We start from the raw sequence: 16904 nt of genomic DNA on the forward strand, positions 1-16904 counted from the left end.
AAAAGACACACTTTCTTATCAATGATAAAATCAAGGGGGGAAGAGGATAATTTCTGACTCAGAAACGGTTATGTGATTCAGTTCTTGGTGCACCAGCATCTCAAGTAGTTCAGAGATCCCAGATGGTCCTCCTTTTTTAAAAAAATTGTTTGCTTTGTCACACAAAAAAGCCAAGTAAAAACTGAGACGGTCCTTCATTTATGCAATTTTATTCAGTAGAGGGCACCACTCGGCAGAGCAGAGGTTGTAAATACAGGACTGACATACAAGTGTCAAAAGCGGACCATCATAGTACATAAAGTGACATCAGACCAGTGCCGGATTTATGTATAAGCTAAACAAGCTATAGCTTAGGGCCCCACTCTCTTGGGGCCCCCAAAAAATGTAAAGGAAAAAAACCTGGATGTACATTTCCAAAATATAAGAGATCATGGTTGAGCCGGTCCTCATTTTGCTTCTGCATTGCACTGATCTAAGCAATGACTTGGCATAGCACAAGGGTGCTGAAACTTTTCCAGCCTGAGGATCCTGTTCCTTTCTGATCAACCTTCCAAGGATCACATGCCAGTGGTGAGCAGAAAAGCAAGTGGAGCCATGGATGTAATTTTTGCCTTTGTACAGAATGCTGGTTTCTACAGAAGCAAATGCACCCCTTGCTATCTTCCATGCAGACAAGCAAGAAGCATTATCAGAGTTAAGGACACATTTGAGGTGTGAATCAGGGCCAGCAAAGATTATGGTTAGGGAGAATCATGAGAGGCCCAGAAGGCCATGTTTTCAACTACTATGTGCAGAAAGATCGCCTGGTGCTTCATCTCCATCTTGTGGCTCAAAGGAGAAGTGAATGAAATTGCAATTTTATTTTTTGCTATTTTACCCCGCTTATGAGTAGCGCACTATACTCATACCATTCTAACAGCCACGGCTCCCCCACCCCACCCCAAAGAATCCTGAGAACTGTAGTTTGTTTGAGGTGCTGATTATTTTTTTTATTACAGGGTTTTAAAAAATTGAACTTTAAGAACAACAAAAATAAATATAGTCAAGTAAGTCATTCAAAACCACAAAGAAAGCAATAGTTTTATGCAGGAGGGGTGTGTGTAACTGTTGGTCCAGTAACAAACAGATCTGTATATGGTATCCACATATCTTAAAATCTTCCACTTGTGGAAGGTCATCTCATATGCTGGGAGTTGTTGTCATCTCATAAGGGTGCTGGGACTTGTTAGAAGACCCTCCTCACAGAGCTACAATTCCCAGCACCCTTGGCAAATGACAGTTCCCAGTATTATTGGGGAGATTTTGCTGTTAAAGCGGTATAAGAGCGCTTTAAATGTGTTGGTGTCCGTGCACAAGTCAAAAGCCAGTCCTCCGATCAACTGTAGCAACATTACTCTGGCAATATCAGTAGCCGCATTGGAATCGCCCAGAGAGGGTTTGATTTTAATGAATGGCAGTTAATTCTGAGCCTCTCAAGACAAAGAGAACTTTCCTCCACCTTCTGGAAGGAAAGCTTTCAGCTGCCTGCCTGCTTCCTTGCGGCCTGCCAGGAGCCGGGAGAGACGAGCTTAAATCGGCAGTGAGCTTTGCCACACCTTGTAAGGCACAAACTCTTTGTGGTGCATGGCAGCAGGGGCTGCTTCTCAGGCCTCCTTCTCCCAGGGCCCGTTGGGTGGGGCCTGCCTTAGTCACAAGGAGTCACGAAATGGCGGCAGAGCTCGGCACGGCTGACAAAACGCTGACGTTCTCGCCTCACATCTAATCCACCTTCGGAAATGGCTCCGTTCTCCCTCTCCTTTCTGACACCGTGATTTCCTGTCTTGTGGTATTGTGACTCAGCCTCCCCATTTTAGGCAGAACTTGGAAGTCCACAAGCTCTTAAATGAAATAAACTAGGCTTTTTATCTTTTTTCTATTCCCGCCCCCCCCCCATATCTCTCAAGATGGCCGCCTGTGATTTCTCCCGTTCTCGGCTTGTACCTAATCTGCCGCCTCCCCCCACAGCCCTTTTTGTGTTCACTTTCTCCTTCCATAATTGCATTTCCTCTCTTATACTCTTCATTTCTATTCCAAGTTCGCTTGTTTACTAAATATAACAATATGGCTGCTGCAGTTACTAAAGAGAGAGAGAGAGAAACCGCTCTTCTCATTTCAGCATCTCCTCTGGCCCCCTCAGTTGGAGGGCAGGCCTTCCTTCCCTCTTCTAAACTTAGCTTTTCTGCCAGCCACCTTTGCTCAACATGCAAGAGGTTGCCGGCGCTTCCTTTGCTCCAGCCAAAAGGCTGCGGGGGCCTTCCTGGAAGTGGCTCAAGGCCCCCATTTGAGCAGCACGGCTGTATACCATACAATCCTCTTGAAAGCCTCAGTTTGCCATGTGGCATGAAGGGCTGCTTCTCAACAAACGCAGGCCCGATATCGTCTTGGGCCTGTGGAACTATTAGTGCGGTTGTTTGGATACTAGCCGCTGTGCATGTTTTACAGGAAACAAAAACTGATTTTCTAAAGGAGATTTAACACTGGACAAGGCAATCCTAAACCATGGCAGAGTGGCAGATGGACTGCTGTGTCCCAAACCCTAACGTTCACACCACTGAGGGTGGAAGGTGGAGTGGCTTCCTCCCCTCCATCACCAAACACAAAATTAGACCCCTTTGAGGATCTGCAGGGTTTTGGATCTAGCGACTCCAAAGATGCCAGTACTTTGTCCTGAAACAGACTGTTTTACAGCTGGTAGGAGAGCTACCAGTGATAGCTTCCAGTTCCCTCCGTGCTGGCAAAGTCCAGCAGATGGTCTCCTCAGCCTTATAATAATCCCCTCTAGAAACACGGATAAAAGGGTTAGGATTGCACTGTTACGATTACATCTCTTTTATGCGTTTTGTATGCATTGTGCAGCTGTGTCAAAATGCACACACTTCATAGCTATTAAGGCCTTTCTGTTAGGTGGTATCAGTGTCAAGAAAAGATTTGTGAGAGACTGAGGTTCTATGGGAAAATATATTTCTGGCTCCTATCTGGAGTGGATGTTGCCAACCTTTTCTACCTGTGGGCACTTCTGGAGATTTAAGAAATATCATGGGCCCCCACGCACACACCACAACCTGTTATATTGGCTACAACAGAATTCTTTCAAGCCTGATTTCAGTGGGGCAAAGGGACCGCAATGGCACCAGGGAAGGCCTTTGTGTGCACATGTGAACCTGCAGTCACTGGATTGGAAACCCCTGGTCCAGGGAATGCAATGGTGGCGACCTCATGGAATTAAAACTCTTTACTTATGTAAATCCAAATTCTGTGACAAAAGTTCTGCACCAGAAAAAGCAACCTGTATAAATCAAGCACGCTGTGCAAATGTGCATTAGTAGTCCCATTTTAAAAATATTTTCTGCTAGCCATAGCATAGAACAATATTTTCTGCACAAAACCACATTCACACCTGAATTCTGCAAACAACATAAATGACGCACATAAAGCATGTGTTTGTATATTTTTCTATTTGGATAATTTAGTCTGCTTCCACTAACCATGGTGAGGAGAATGCAGGGCACAGAAATGGTAAATCCCGGCCACTGGAAATCGCCCCAAGCCAGTCTTTGGCTTCCAGTATTTCACCAGACATTGCCTATTCACTTTTACAGTCCCACCCCCTCTGAATAAGAGCTAGAATATTACCAAGAAGAAAGGTGGAATCCTCACAATTCGGCACACTATTTTGAATGCTATGACTCTCTAGTTTTCATCTGTAAGCAATAATATCTCCTGGGTAAGAAGTGGTCAGGGTTGGCAGGAAGGAATAATCGGCAGCTCTGCTAGTTACTTCCCTGTGGAATGCAAAAGCTGAATGTCAAGCAGGCTGTGAGCATGTCGGAAGTTATTCTGTGCTGCTGTGTGTGTGTGTGTGTGTGTGTGTGTGTGTGTGTGTGTTAGGCACTATGGTAACACCATTGGCTATGACACCTCAGTAACTTTTTGTAGCTACAGAGCTGACTGAGTAAAAATTATTGTTAGAGGAGGAAAAATAAACTAGATTATTTAATTTAGATCAGGCTAGATTAAAGTAAGAATTTGCATGAACCGATACATTTATTTTAGTGTATTGAATGGTTGCATGCAGAGTTGCTGAGAAGATGACATGGATTGACCAAGAAACATGACATTCGGCACAGTGGAGCTTGGTTGATCAGGCTTAACATGGGAACAGGTGCCTCCATTTCGATCTGTGTAAGTGGAATGTTACTAGCTAATTGTTTCTGACTTGTGACTGATCCACATCTGAAAAAGCAAAAGAGGTCTTTATTTTATCTCTGAAGATTAAAAAAATGCAGAGACTGCCAGAATCAGAAATAACATTCCTGAATATTTGAAGGAGACTTAAGGGTTGTTTTTACAAATCATGAACTTGGACTATCAATTCAATCAGTGTTTTTGTTTTTTCTCCTGACTGCATTTTATTTTTCAACACCCTGATTGATTGCAAGCATATTTACTTGGAAGCAAGCCCCATTGATTTCAGTATGACTTGCTCTAAGAAAACAACAACTAGTAAAGCACAGTCGTTGAGATTCACATTTAATACTGCATTGCAATGAATTCTGCACTACCTGGCTTAGGGTGGCATGTGGGAGCTGAGGCTGGTGTTTGTAATTCAAATGTAAAAGGTCAAAGATGGATGTTCCAAGTTTTATTGCAATTATTCAGTGCTCAGTGGAGAGATTGCATTGCAATTTCCCTGGCTCCCTTCAAAACAGGTGTATTTGTCAACAAGGGGTGGTAATCAACTAAATTTTACTCCGAGCAGAGCATTGAAATCAATGGACCTAACTTAAGTTAATTAATTGTTGTGGGTAAAACATGAGTAACACTTTCTTGACTACCACCCCTGTTTTGAGAACTGCAAATTAGATAGTTTGACCTATAAATGCAAGCTTAACCAAGTTCTCACCCCCTTCCTAGTTAGATTAGGCCAAAGGCCCATCTAGTCGAGTATTCTGTTCTCATGGTGCCAACCAGATGCTGATGGAAAGCACAAAAGCAAGACTTGAGTGCAACAGCATTCTCCTGACTTGTGATTCCCAGAACCTGGTATTCAGAGGCATACTGCCTCCATCACTGGAGATCACACATAGCTATCATAGCTAGTGGCTATTGATAGCCCAGCCTTTCTTGAAAATCATGAAATTTAGAATTGCAGCAGCTATTATTTTCCTGACATAGCTGGTACAGTTTGACTCTTCATTCTGTTTAGAGCAGAGTAAATCACAATTAAATCAGTGGGATTCACTCCAAAGTAAAGGTACATCAGATTGCAGTCTTAAGGCTGTCCATTTCTAGCAGGAATTATATCTGCATATTTTTGTCATGGCAACAGACGTAAACAACCTAGCAGAGCGCATAATTTTACTCCGTTCCGCTGTTATAAATCTGTAGAGCAAGAAGTGTATTATGTAAATGACACTAGAGTATTTTGACCTGAAAAGAAGATATAAATAGATGTTTTCAATTTATCAACATTGTAAATACTAGCTAATAAGTGAAAGATCAAGATGTATTAAATTCAGTGTGAGATCTGCAATGATGATTCATGCATGATATTTAACTTACATCTCAGCTACTCACTTTTAGGTAATCTGTGTGATTTTATCTTTTTAAAATAGCCCCTACTTGTGGCTTTTGGGAAAATTACAAAAAAAGTCAGAATTGTATTTCCTTCCTTCCTTTCTTGGAAGAGATCATATTCAAAGTCAATAATCCATTTATGCAGAAGTTACTTTGTGCATTAGGAGGAGTAACCTTTGCTGAAAACCTGCATCATGAAGAATGGATTGTTTGACTATTTTAGTTTATAATGCAGCTGCAATTTTCTAAAACCTGTAATAAATAAAAATATTAAAATGTTATTATTATTTTTATTAAAAAAAATACTTAGTAAAGTACTCTGTAAAACTGCCAGTACTATGATCTGCTGCTGGGTATTTTGAAGATGTTTGGGCATTCTATCAGGCTATAAGAGAATTGCAGATCCTCCCTCTCAGTTTTGCTGAGGAACCAGAAACCTTTAGCTACTCTGTCCCTTCAACTGGTCATTGCAAGATCCTCACAACTAAAAACTAATGTCTGTCTCCTTTCCCCCCTTCTTCCTCCCAGTCCCTTTTCCTTTTGTGTCATGTCTTTGAGAAGTCAAGAAATTTGGCATGGTTAGATAAAATCTTAGTCTAATCACTTGAATTTTGATACAGTGGTGGTATACAGAACAAACCAATAACTAGAAAAACCAAAGCTTGGAATTATTTGGACGGGAATCTTTTTTCTGACTCAGGTTGCTTTAAAAGGCAATAATGGGAGCAGTGGGAACCTTTGATTTTGCTCTGCTGGCAGAACCAAATTTCCATTGCCAATTTGAGATTTCCCTCCCCTCTCCCAATATTTTGTATGAATACAATACATTTTTAACCCCATCCCCACAAAAAACTTTCCAAGCTCATTAGATCTCTTCTGCTCTTTCAATTTCTTTTGCATCAATGGTGCAAAGAGGCCTCAAGAAGGTGTTGCATTTCTTTCTGTTTGCAGCAGTCGTTATCCTCTGTAGAAATTAAGTACTGTAGAAATAAAGTTGGACCACAACATCAGAGAACTTTTGGCATTCCTCTTGACTACTTTGCCCAAGAGGAAACTCAATTTCCTGTTCCTTCCGTTGTCAAGCACTTGGTGGAATATTTAGAAGAGTTTGGTAAGTTCATTATCTTTAGCTGAACTTTGTAAGAATTTCTTTTGTTCCTTTCAGTAAAAATGCTGAGCTCCGCACTGACTTTCTGTGGCTTCCTGATCTGGTTAGGAAGCAGCATTTGAAGTGGGGATTTCATATGGCCTGTGGCTCTGTCCAGAACAATTATGACATCATTGATCCTGTGCTCTGCTTCAGGCCTCTGATGTGGGCATCTGGCGAAGTGTCTATGATGTCATCAATCCTGGGCATGCCCTAAGGCACTTTCTGGGTTCTGAAATAGAGGGTGATATCCAATATTAGTCATACTCTGCTTAGATCCATTAAAAATCAAAAGACTTAAGTCAATTATTTCATTGGTGAATCCCAACTCTTTCCCTACCATTGACACATCTTTAAAGAAAATGTTTGGAGAAATTTTTGCAAAGCTACCTTCTTTTCCTAGGGGAATGAGAAAAAGAAAAATCTCAGAAATTTTCTGAGAATTTTTGTCTCAACCCATTTTTGGGGTATGTGGGTGAGAGAGAACACAAAATCTGTTCTTGGTAACAGACACCTGCCTTACCTCTATTCATATATTCTTTGCAAATAACCACTTGTAAAACAATAAAGCAGAAGTTAAGCATAGCAATAAATGATTTTCATGTAGGTAACCCGAAGGAATAGTTATGCAATTTTGTTAGGTACAGAGCTAAGTACCATTTTAGAATTGACACCAGGCCTCCCATTGATTTTGACAGATCAGGACTGTGTATTTATTCACTAATATTCATAATGTTCATACGCTGAAATGATAGATTTATCTTATTTCTATGGGGGGAAGTGTTTTAGTGCCATGTACTTCTCATATCACTTAAAGAAAATGTTTTCTTGCTTACAAAGATGCTGATTAACTACCAGGTTGTTTAGTTTTGTTGCCATGACAAAAGCATACCCAGAAACCATTCCTACCAAACATGAACAAATTTAGAGATGCAGTCATGCATCTGAGACAGTATTTGAGGAAGCAGGTGCTCTTCCCCCCTACTTTTTTTTTCAAATCCTAGTGTTCCCACAACCCCCTCCTTCTGCATGGATATTAGTATGAAAAGAAATTTGCTGTTACTATAGGATGTTGCCTATTTCAATAGGTCTGAATCACAAAGGCCTATTTCGGATCAGTGGCTCAGTGACCAAAATCAAAGCGCTGAAGGAGAAGTATGACCAAGGAGAAGAAGTGGATCTTGTTAACGAAGGAGATGTCAATTCCATTGCCAGCCTGCTTAAACTCTTCCTGAATGAGCTCCCAGTCGCTGTTCTCCCTGACAATCTGTGCGCCAATATTTTAGCTACTTTTGAAGGTAAAACAATTACATATTTCTGTTCAAGTGGGCATGTTGCCACATCTTGGAAAGATACACGTGCAAAGGTTCTTGATCAGGGAGAGGGGTGAAATGGATGATACATATATTTTGGTCTATTCTGTAATTAGAAGCCAGTTTGTCAAACACAAATGAAGGCGTTTGACCTTGAGCATAAGAGATGCTGAACAAACTCACAGAATGATGAACACTACATGGATCTGCTCAAGATTGCATAATGGTTTGTGGCCATTGGTATCAATTTGTGTACACTGACTTGCTGTCACCCTCTTCATCAAGCTTTAAAAGTCTTTATCTATATCCTCTTGTGTTCCCCCTTCTTACCCTTTTTCACTTCTTCCATGCTTCTCAAGCTCACATGTTAATTAACTGCAGGTTGCTTTGCTCTCATCCCTGTGCTTTCAGCTATATCACTACATATGCCTGGAAAGGTTTTTCCGTCTCTGCTCATTAGACCACATTCCTTTTTTCCAATAACCCTCAAGACAAACTTTGTTTGGCAAAATCTTTTTGGTATTCCCTAATACCAGTTTAGAGCTGAACTACTTATGCAAAGAAATCATGCAACTTCCTGGAACCTAGTTCAGACTGCAAGTGAGGATTGCATGTTTACCTGCTTTCCTAGGTTGAAAAAAGCCCCAAACAAAACCAAAACCCCAACCCTCTCTGCTTGTGTGGTGATGTCAAGAAGGAGGGTTCTAGATTTCTCCATGCTGAGGACTCCCCCCCCCCCAACAAATAGGGGAGCATCTCCTACCCGCAGTCTGAAGTGGTGCAACTCCCAGAAGGCCATTTCCTGTGAGATGTCTGTATGTGCAGATTGGCCGTCATTTGTTTCTCTCCTACCCACTGACTGACGAGAATTTCAAGAGCATATGATGCTCATACACTAAGGTTACCAGATTTATTTCAATGAATCCAGGGACACTATAAATACCAGCAAATAAAAAATATATATATAATAAAAAAGGAAAAAAGATATTTTTTTAAAAAAGTAATATCTTCTCTTCTGTGGTCTCCTCTGTGCGGCCTTCCTCTGGGTCCTGGCCTTTCTTGCAGCACTAGCTGTGCTGTCCCCCTCCCTCCCTCCCTCTCCCACCTTGCACTGCGATCCCCTATAGTCTTATTCGGGAGTAAGCATTAGCAGAAACCGCCTCCGCTTGCTGCTGCCCTGCCCGCCTGTCTGGCCATCTCCTGCACAGGCATCGTCTGGCGGCTGCCCATCCATGCTTTGGCGCGCCCAGTCAGCGGTCCCAGAGCAGAGTGAGCGGGAGGAGGCGCGCTTGGGTTGGATCAGCTCGTCTCCTGCTCGCCTCTCATCCATGATGGCCAACAAAGAGCTGGCCAACAAGCTGAGCCGCCGCTTGCAAGTCGAGGAGCACAATGGTGAAGCCGAGCAGCAGCTGCAGCTGCCCAAGCACCACTCGGAGGCTGAGCTGGAGCCGACGGCCTTGGGCAGCGTGCCGATGGCTAGCTGAGAGCTAAGCTGCAGCGGTGCACCAAACTCAAGGACCCTGCACAGCTCTTGCCTGGTGGCGGCACCCAGCACTGTGTCTTCAGCCCCTACACCGATACCCCATTTGATGTGCGCAACACATCATATGGAGACTTCCAGCGAGGCAAAATGGCAGGCGCCTCCTGAAGCCAACCAGAGCCAACTGCGCTACCAGGCTGGCTCCAGGCTGCTGAGACTGCCGCTGCCACGTTTCCGGGGGACATTAGATGAAATCCGGGGACATTCCGGTGATGGAATTTGTCCGGGGACAAATTTGCAAATCCGGGGACTGTCCCCGGGAAACGGGGACGTCTGGTAACCCTATCATACACCTCACTGTTGCACAGGATGTCACTCATGTTTATGCTGTCATTGCTTCTCTGCCACCCCTCTGGGCAGTGACCATCTCACCTCAGTACAAAACACCTTGCACATGCTTGGTACTCAGTAAGTATGAAACACTAGCAGTAATAACTACAACTTATGCTAACCTTGGTTAATGATTAACATTTAATCCTTCACAGATAATAAAAACGACATGGCAGACTGCCCAGCATGCACCCTAAGAAGGCTATTAAGAAGCCTACCGAAAGCCCACTATAGCCTTTTCCATTTCCTTATTAGATTTCTGGTCAAAGTGGCAGCACATAGCGATGAGAACCACATGACAATGGAGAACCTTGCCATTGTTTTTGGCCCCACCCTTTTCCGGTAAGATGTTGTTATGATTGCTGTATAATGTGTAAATTCCCTTTTCCTGTGGTATGACTTTCCTGGCAACATTCCTTTAGTCTGCAGGTGGGGGCTTGAATGTTCCCTCTAAAGAAGCCCTCAACCTTTCTTGGATATGTTATGTCTAGAAATACATGCAAGAGAGAAGGGTTCTGGCCTAGTTGAGAGATTAATTTTCCATTTACAAAGAGTTGTTCCCGCATGGGAGCTTTCAAACTTATTTCACTGCCTGAAGTGGGATAGTTCAGGAAACAGTTTACTCAAATGATTTTGCTGGTTGTGTATTCTGGTCCCGAGGGTAGTATGCTTAAACTGACTTAAAATGCAAGTATCCTCTGAGTTTCCATGTGCCTTGGAATTTACAAGTTTGTAAGTAATAGCAGAATTACTTTTTCATGGCAGTTTGTTCGCCATGTTCAGTCTTGGAGCTCCTCCAGATGTGCTTTTCATTGTGCTTTCATGACGATGTGTGTTCATGATAGTATCAGGGCTGTTATACACAATTCTCCTTTAAATACTGTTTTCTTGCAGAAGTTTTAGGACAGATGTTTTAGGACTGCTTTTGTTTCCATGCGTCAGTGCATGTCCCATAACTTCTAACTGAAATCCTGTAACTTTCCATACCACAAATGTTCTGGTTTAATTATTTATTTTGTCCCGCAGTTGTCATGCTATAGTGCAAGAGTGTCCCTCTAAATGGCCATAATATTGAGGAAGCATTGTGGAACCACTGACAAAGTAGAATTATGTGTGGCTGGTGCAGTCCACCACTAATGCTGCAGTCCAATGACATGCTGCAGAATACATCTGCAAAAAAGAAAAGGAAAGAAAGACACACATGGAGGAGACCTTGGTCCAACTACCATCAGAGTTACCAAACTGCATCTACTTTGAAAGTGGCTTCCTTGACATTGCTGATGCATTTCCCCCTCTGTGGCTATCTGCTCTCCCAGCCTGTCTGCTGGGGACCTTGACTGCATTAAATTATCACTTAATTGTAGTGAGTGACAATTTAATATTCAGCTTCAGAATTTATATGGGCCTGAGAGGATGCACAGCATTAGACTATGAAGTATGCCACCGTTTTACAACCCTCTTTTGATGTACCATAACTTATATAGCCTTCATAATTACACCAATAATCGCTTTATTGAATTAACAGCAGGACCAAACACCCAAATATTTTTAATGTCTGGATTAAACAGAAACTTACTGTTTACAATATCATTAAAAATGAATGAATCCCTTCCCCACCACCACAACATTTGCATTTTCCATTAGAGAACAACAGCATCATTGGCCATGTTATATATAATGCGCACGCTGTGTGCATGCTGTGAGCTTTCAGTTCCTTGCAATATTTGGATGACTTTACCATGGAGTTACCAGATTTTATCCAGATATTTTAATAACAGTTTTATTATACATACAAATAACTATTGCCAAAGCAGGATAGCAAGCACAATTCCTAACAATAATTCAGGTTAGAAGTATGCTACATCAAATATGTACTGACTTGTTAAAAGCAAGCGCAGAAAAGGCTTCTTTCTTTTTCTCTCCCTCTCCTTATGGCAAGTTCAGCAAAAATTGTCGCTGATACACACACACACACACACACACACGAGCTGTCTGCAACATGCACATTTATCTTTTCATTTCCTCCTTTTATAAAACATAACGGCAAGCACTTAAAACATTTATGTTCTGTAAGTTACTTTCTAATGACCACCAGACTGGGTGGTTGATGATTCATAGGGCTAGAGTATGAGGACCATTAAACTGATGGCATTCCATTTTCTTTTTTCCTTTTCAGAATTCCTTGCAGCCCCTCAGCTCATAAAAAACAAGCAGTATGCAATGGCATTCTCCTATATATTCTTCAGCACCATGCGGAGATATTTGTGGTCTGCCCTGACACTTATTTCTCACTGACAGAGGCAGGTGACCCCCAGGTAAGGAGCTATTAAGGGAGACTGAGTCAACAGATAATTTCTCATTAACTCCTAGGTATGTATTTTTCTCAACTACACTGTGAAGTCACCCCATGGTCAATGTTTGGTTTATCAGTAGCACATCGAGTGCAGGTGGGAAACTTGGTTTTTAAATGATGATTTCCCTTGCCAAAGAATACAAATGATCAGCTTTAAAGAGAATGTTGTTTAAACTGAAGGCGCTAATAAATTGTTCCAGGGCAAGTGAGTTTAAATCTATTTTTTTGTCAAGTTTCATGTAAGGGTCTTAAATATAGTGCACTTTATAATTATGATATATCTGGTTTAATAATGGAAGGGGTTCCAGCCTTGTCTTTTTATTGACAAGCTGGTTTTCTAGGTGTAAAGATGTTTTTAGAAGAAGTGGCCTTTCAAACATAGAGTCAAGAGACAATTTCACCATTTGATAAGCTGTTTGTGTGAACTTGGCTGCAATGCAGTTTAGATTTTGGGGGTTAATGACAGAGGACATATATGCCTCTGAAGGGGGTTGAAAATGACCTTTTGATCTCTCTTGCACTGTTATAAATCTATTATAAAGAATAGGTTATTAACAGTTTTCAACATAACATCACTCTGCTCCTTCCCCCTTATTTCCGCCTCACCATCCCATTCCAATCATTTGTACGCTTTCCCCACAGATTCTCTCCCCTACCCCATTGTCCCAAGAGCTGACACAACAGACAGAGGAAATCCATCATCCATAATGTATGCGGCAAGCAACCTAAGACTGGCTGGCCCCTTCCCTCCACATGGTGTCAGTATTGCGTTTTGGAATCTCACTGTTCCACTTGGTGGCAACTGGCTGGATTTTAACCTGCAGTTTTCAAGGTCTTTTTTTTTACAGTTTGCCCCTTCTTCTGTTCACATGCACAGCAATGTCATTTTGACTGATTTATAACTACTCAAAGGATCCGTTTGGATAATCAGATGTTTGGGGACATAGGTGTGCAAATGTATATCCTTAATTAAAACACTGAGATGCAAAGAACATTCCCTCCGTTGCTCCTGTAATGGGTGGGGGAGCTGTGAGACTCTGCAAGGGCTTCCTCTTAAGTAAAGGCCCTTTCGAACCTCACCACTGGGCAGGAAGAGCCTGGCAAACTCCACAAGGACTTCCAGAATGCCTCTCTCTTGCTGAGGAGGAGTCATTCTGGAGAGCTTTGCTGCTGCCCCTAGGGATGGGGAGGAATAGCAGCAATCAAAATAGGTGGTGAATCAGTTCCTACTCTACCTCCTGTTTCCAACTATATGTGATTATTTCTTAGTAGCATCTATAACTTTGGTCCACTCATTGATTTGACACTTGAAATGACTTTTAAAACTAACAGTTGAATGTGCATAGGCAGTATCATATGCCAAAGGCACAAATCCTGCTGCTAACAAAAGTGTCTGACCTCTGTTGATAATATTACTATAGCTGTTGGGTGTGTGTGTGTATATGTGTATGTCACAACAAATGGCTCTTCTCCTTTTTTCTGAAGGATGGATTCAAGGCCGGGCCTTTGGATGTTGATAAATCTTGCCCCATCCCTTTGAAAACTCTTTGGGGATGACTGTCAATTCCGTGACATGTTTTTGGTTATAGGATGGTTACTGCCATGCTCTGTCAGTAAAATGTTACTAGCTGCACTTTGCCCCTTGTTTCTGGGAGGCTAATGCTGTCGGCTGTAGTGTGCTTCTCTCTCTCTAGATGCTGCTGTTTGCCATCTGTCTCTCGTTTGTTCCAAGAGGACAAATTACTCTAGGTTCTGTGCTAATCCAAAGCAATAGGCAGTAACATTTCTACTCCCCTCCACAAAATCTCTCCAGCCATCCAGAACGATGCACAATTGGAAATAATTTCCACTGATAATACCTTCGGAGTTTAGGAAAATTATTTCACAAAGCGAAGCAAACAAGGCTCGGGTGAATTTCCACTGTGACTCTGCAAGAGATGTCATTATATCCCTGTTGTCTTTATTTCTCGGTGTTCTGAAAGCATCTAGGAATTAAGTGCTCTTCTCACATGTATGTGCATGTTTAAGTGTCTGGAGACAGAGCTTTGCAGAGAATGACACATTGCAGGCACATTTTGCTACTGGTCAGCACCCCCCCCCCAAGAAACCTTGGGTGATGGCTGTGGGCTGGGCCAGCAAATGTGAAACTCTGAGTCATTTCCCCTGCTGTTTTCTACCCCATTGCTTTTCACTTGCTTACCTCTCCCCACACACACTTCTTTCCTTCGACCCATTCCCATTTTCCCAAAGATTCCCTTAATCCACCCCCACTCCTACTTCCCAACAGAAGATAGAAGCTGCCTCCCACAGGGTCAGGCTTTTCCACCACCCCATTGACTTCAAATCTGTCCAACACAGGCAGAAGCTTTGCCTCTGGTGGAAACTGTCTCCATTTAATGGGAGAGGCCAGCCATTGAACTAGAAACCTGAAAGCTGTGGTCCCTCCTATTTTCCGCTGGGGCTTCTCCTCTTGCCCCTAGAATAGAGGCTGCAGTTGGTGTGGATCGGATTCTGACAGCAAAAGCTCAGCACAGCTGAACCATGCCTGTCCACACCACCTTTCCCTTCCATCTTCTACTGTTTTCAAGCGATTCTCTTTTCTCCTATCTGATTTCATACACGCACCCATGTTTATTTATCCAGTGGGTGTCATGTTAATTTTCCTTTAGGCTCCCCCTGCAGACACCCACACACTCTTTCCTTGTTCCAAAGTATGGAGCCGTATTTGGAAGAATGCAAGAAGCCAGATATGGAGGCAGCCAAACTTAATTTCTCCCTCCCCCCCCCCCACTGCCAATCTCTGGGAACAAAATGAACAGCTTTGATTTAGAATCTTTTTCACTGGTCAGGTTGAGTGGGACCTTCTAAAAATAACAATATGTTCTATTTTGCTGCTGCTGTAACTCTACTGCACAAATATCTTTTATCAACACAGTTAATATTTGCATATTTCTCTTAGGAAATATAACAAGGAGTCTGCCAAGTCCATCGAGCAAAGGGAATATTTTCTGAATTCAGCTGCTTGATCTGTTTTTTATAATCATTATTTGTGCTTCAAGTCTGACCTTCACATCCCTCAACATGAAATCCATGTCAGTAAAGTCCCTGTTATTTGATCTTACATTTACAGTCCATAGGCTGCTGCCTTTGCATAGAGCAGTGCTAGACATTGCAAAATAAACAACCACCAAAAAACCAACAGCACCGCCCCCCACCCCCAGCTGAGTTTTCCTCTTCTTCTCTTTTGGATTTGGCCTGCCTCATTCTGGATGTTGTTGTTCTGAGTTTTCTCTGCCCCTGATAGTCCTGTAGATATCGGGACATGTGGCAAATGGGAGCAGATGTTATAGAGCGGGGCAGGGGAGGAGGAACTTGGCATGGGGCTGCTCTTTTTGGCAGTAGCAGCTCTGTATTTTGTAACATCTAGGTACAAACACACACTGCTTCCACTTGGCTTGGTCCCATGAGGCTGTTCTATGTGTGTGGATACTGCAGCCTCCCACACAAAGCCAGTGGCACAAGTCTTTCTCAGGTGACTTCAGTCTCAGTGGTACAGATAAGTAGCAGCTTGGGGACAGGATACCTAGCAGCCCACCTTCCCCTTTACAATATACCTCTGGTTGGTCGCTCAGATCTTCCAAGGGGGTCTTTCTGATGCGAAAAATGATGGGATGCAATTTTATAGCATCTTGCAAGCAGGCCTTTTCAGTAGTGGCACCGCTCTCTGAGACATAAACCATGTGATGTTCATGAGGTAGCAATACCTTCTGAAGACCCATCAATTTATGCAGGCTTTCTCTGGCCTGTAAGCTTCATTGCACTGCTCCATTTTACTGATGTATTCTTTGCTTTTGTTGATGTGGGGTTATTTTTGTATTTTGGTTAACTGTTGTAATATAGATCTTTTAATGATCTTAACTGTTTCATGTGAGCTGTTTAGAAACGTCTCATTAACTGGGACATAGATATTATAAATAAAAATGAATGAAAGAATAATATGGGCTGAAATATTTCTGGACTGCTTAAGTGTGTGTGTGTGTGTGTATGTGTGTGTAAATATTCGCCAGGAGTTTGGGTGGGGGGAAACAATAAATTTCTCAGAAAACTTTCTCCTGAGAAATCTTGGCTCACATAATCTTGAATGAACCTCTGTTGTTAGTTCATATAGGTGAACTCCATATTTGTATATGCAGCCTTTGTGTGTACATGTGCCCAGTTTTGATGGAAATATAGAACTACACTCCATCTATCTATCTATCTATCTATCTATCTATCTATCTATCTATCTCCATCCCTTGGTGGAGGAAGTGTTTCCTCCCAGCTGAAGGGATCAGTGCCTGCATTTTCCCTCTACCCTGTTTAATGTCCAGTTCTTCCACATGCCATATACCCTCTTCAATAGCTGAGTATCTGCTGTGGAATCCTTGCACATAGCAAAGCCAGCGTGTACACTCAGGACATGTGGGTCACTGACCAGGCCCATTTGGGCCTCACCATTTTCCTGCACGAAGTGACCCCATGCTGTAGGGATCACCTAGCACTCTGCCACAGATGTCCATTAGAAGAGACCAGTAATGGGTAAGCAAGCTGTTTCGAAGGGAATCT

At 42.5% G+C, this 16904-nt stretch overlaps 1 protein-coding gene and 1 long non-coding RNA gene across 9 annotated transcripts in view; one reads left to right on the forward strand and one right to left on the reverse strand.

Annotated features, from left to right (window-relative positions):
- The window catches only part of LOC309532278 (protein FAM13A-like), a 49761-nt gene that overhangs the window by 744 nt on the left and 32113 nt on the right, over positions 1-16904 (forward strand). For 2 of the 8 annotated variants that reach the window (XR_014219669.1, XR_014219670.1), the window contains exons 1-7: positions 1077-1598; positions 4115-4221; positions 6568-6727; positions 7852-8061; positions 10102-10288; positions 12123-12261; positions 12942-13057. Coding sequence is in view for 4 of the 8 variants with exons in the window: in XM_082222500.1 (XP_082078626.1) it covers positions 4192-4221; positions 6568-6727; positions 7852-8061; positions 10102-10288; positions 12123-12261; positions 12942-13007 (792 nt within the window). In the remaining 4 variants the exon portion in view is untranslated. The other 6 variants (XR_014219671.1, XR_014219672.1, XM_082222498.1 and 3 more) reach the window with 6 other exon arrangements.
- The window catches only part of LOC309532307, a 42106-nt gene continuing 31480 nt past the window's right edge, over positions 6279-16904 (reverse strand). The window contains exon 3 of the long non-coding RNA XR_014219727.1: positions 6279-6995. This is a non-coding gene — a long non-coding RNA (uncharacterized lncRNA). The remainder of the gene's footprint in view (positions 6996-16904) is intronic.

Source organism: Podarcis vaucheri, assembly GCF_965113315.1.
Source record: "Podarcis vaucheri genome assembly, chromosome: 5".
Classification (NCBI taxonomy): Eukaryota; Metazoa; Chordata; class Lepidosauria; order Squamata; family Lacertidae; genus Podarcis; species Podarcis vaucheri.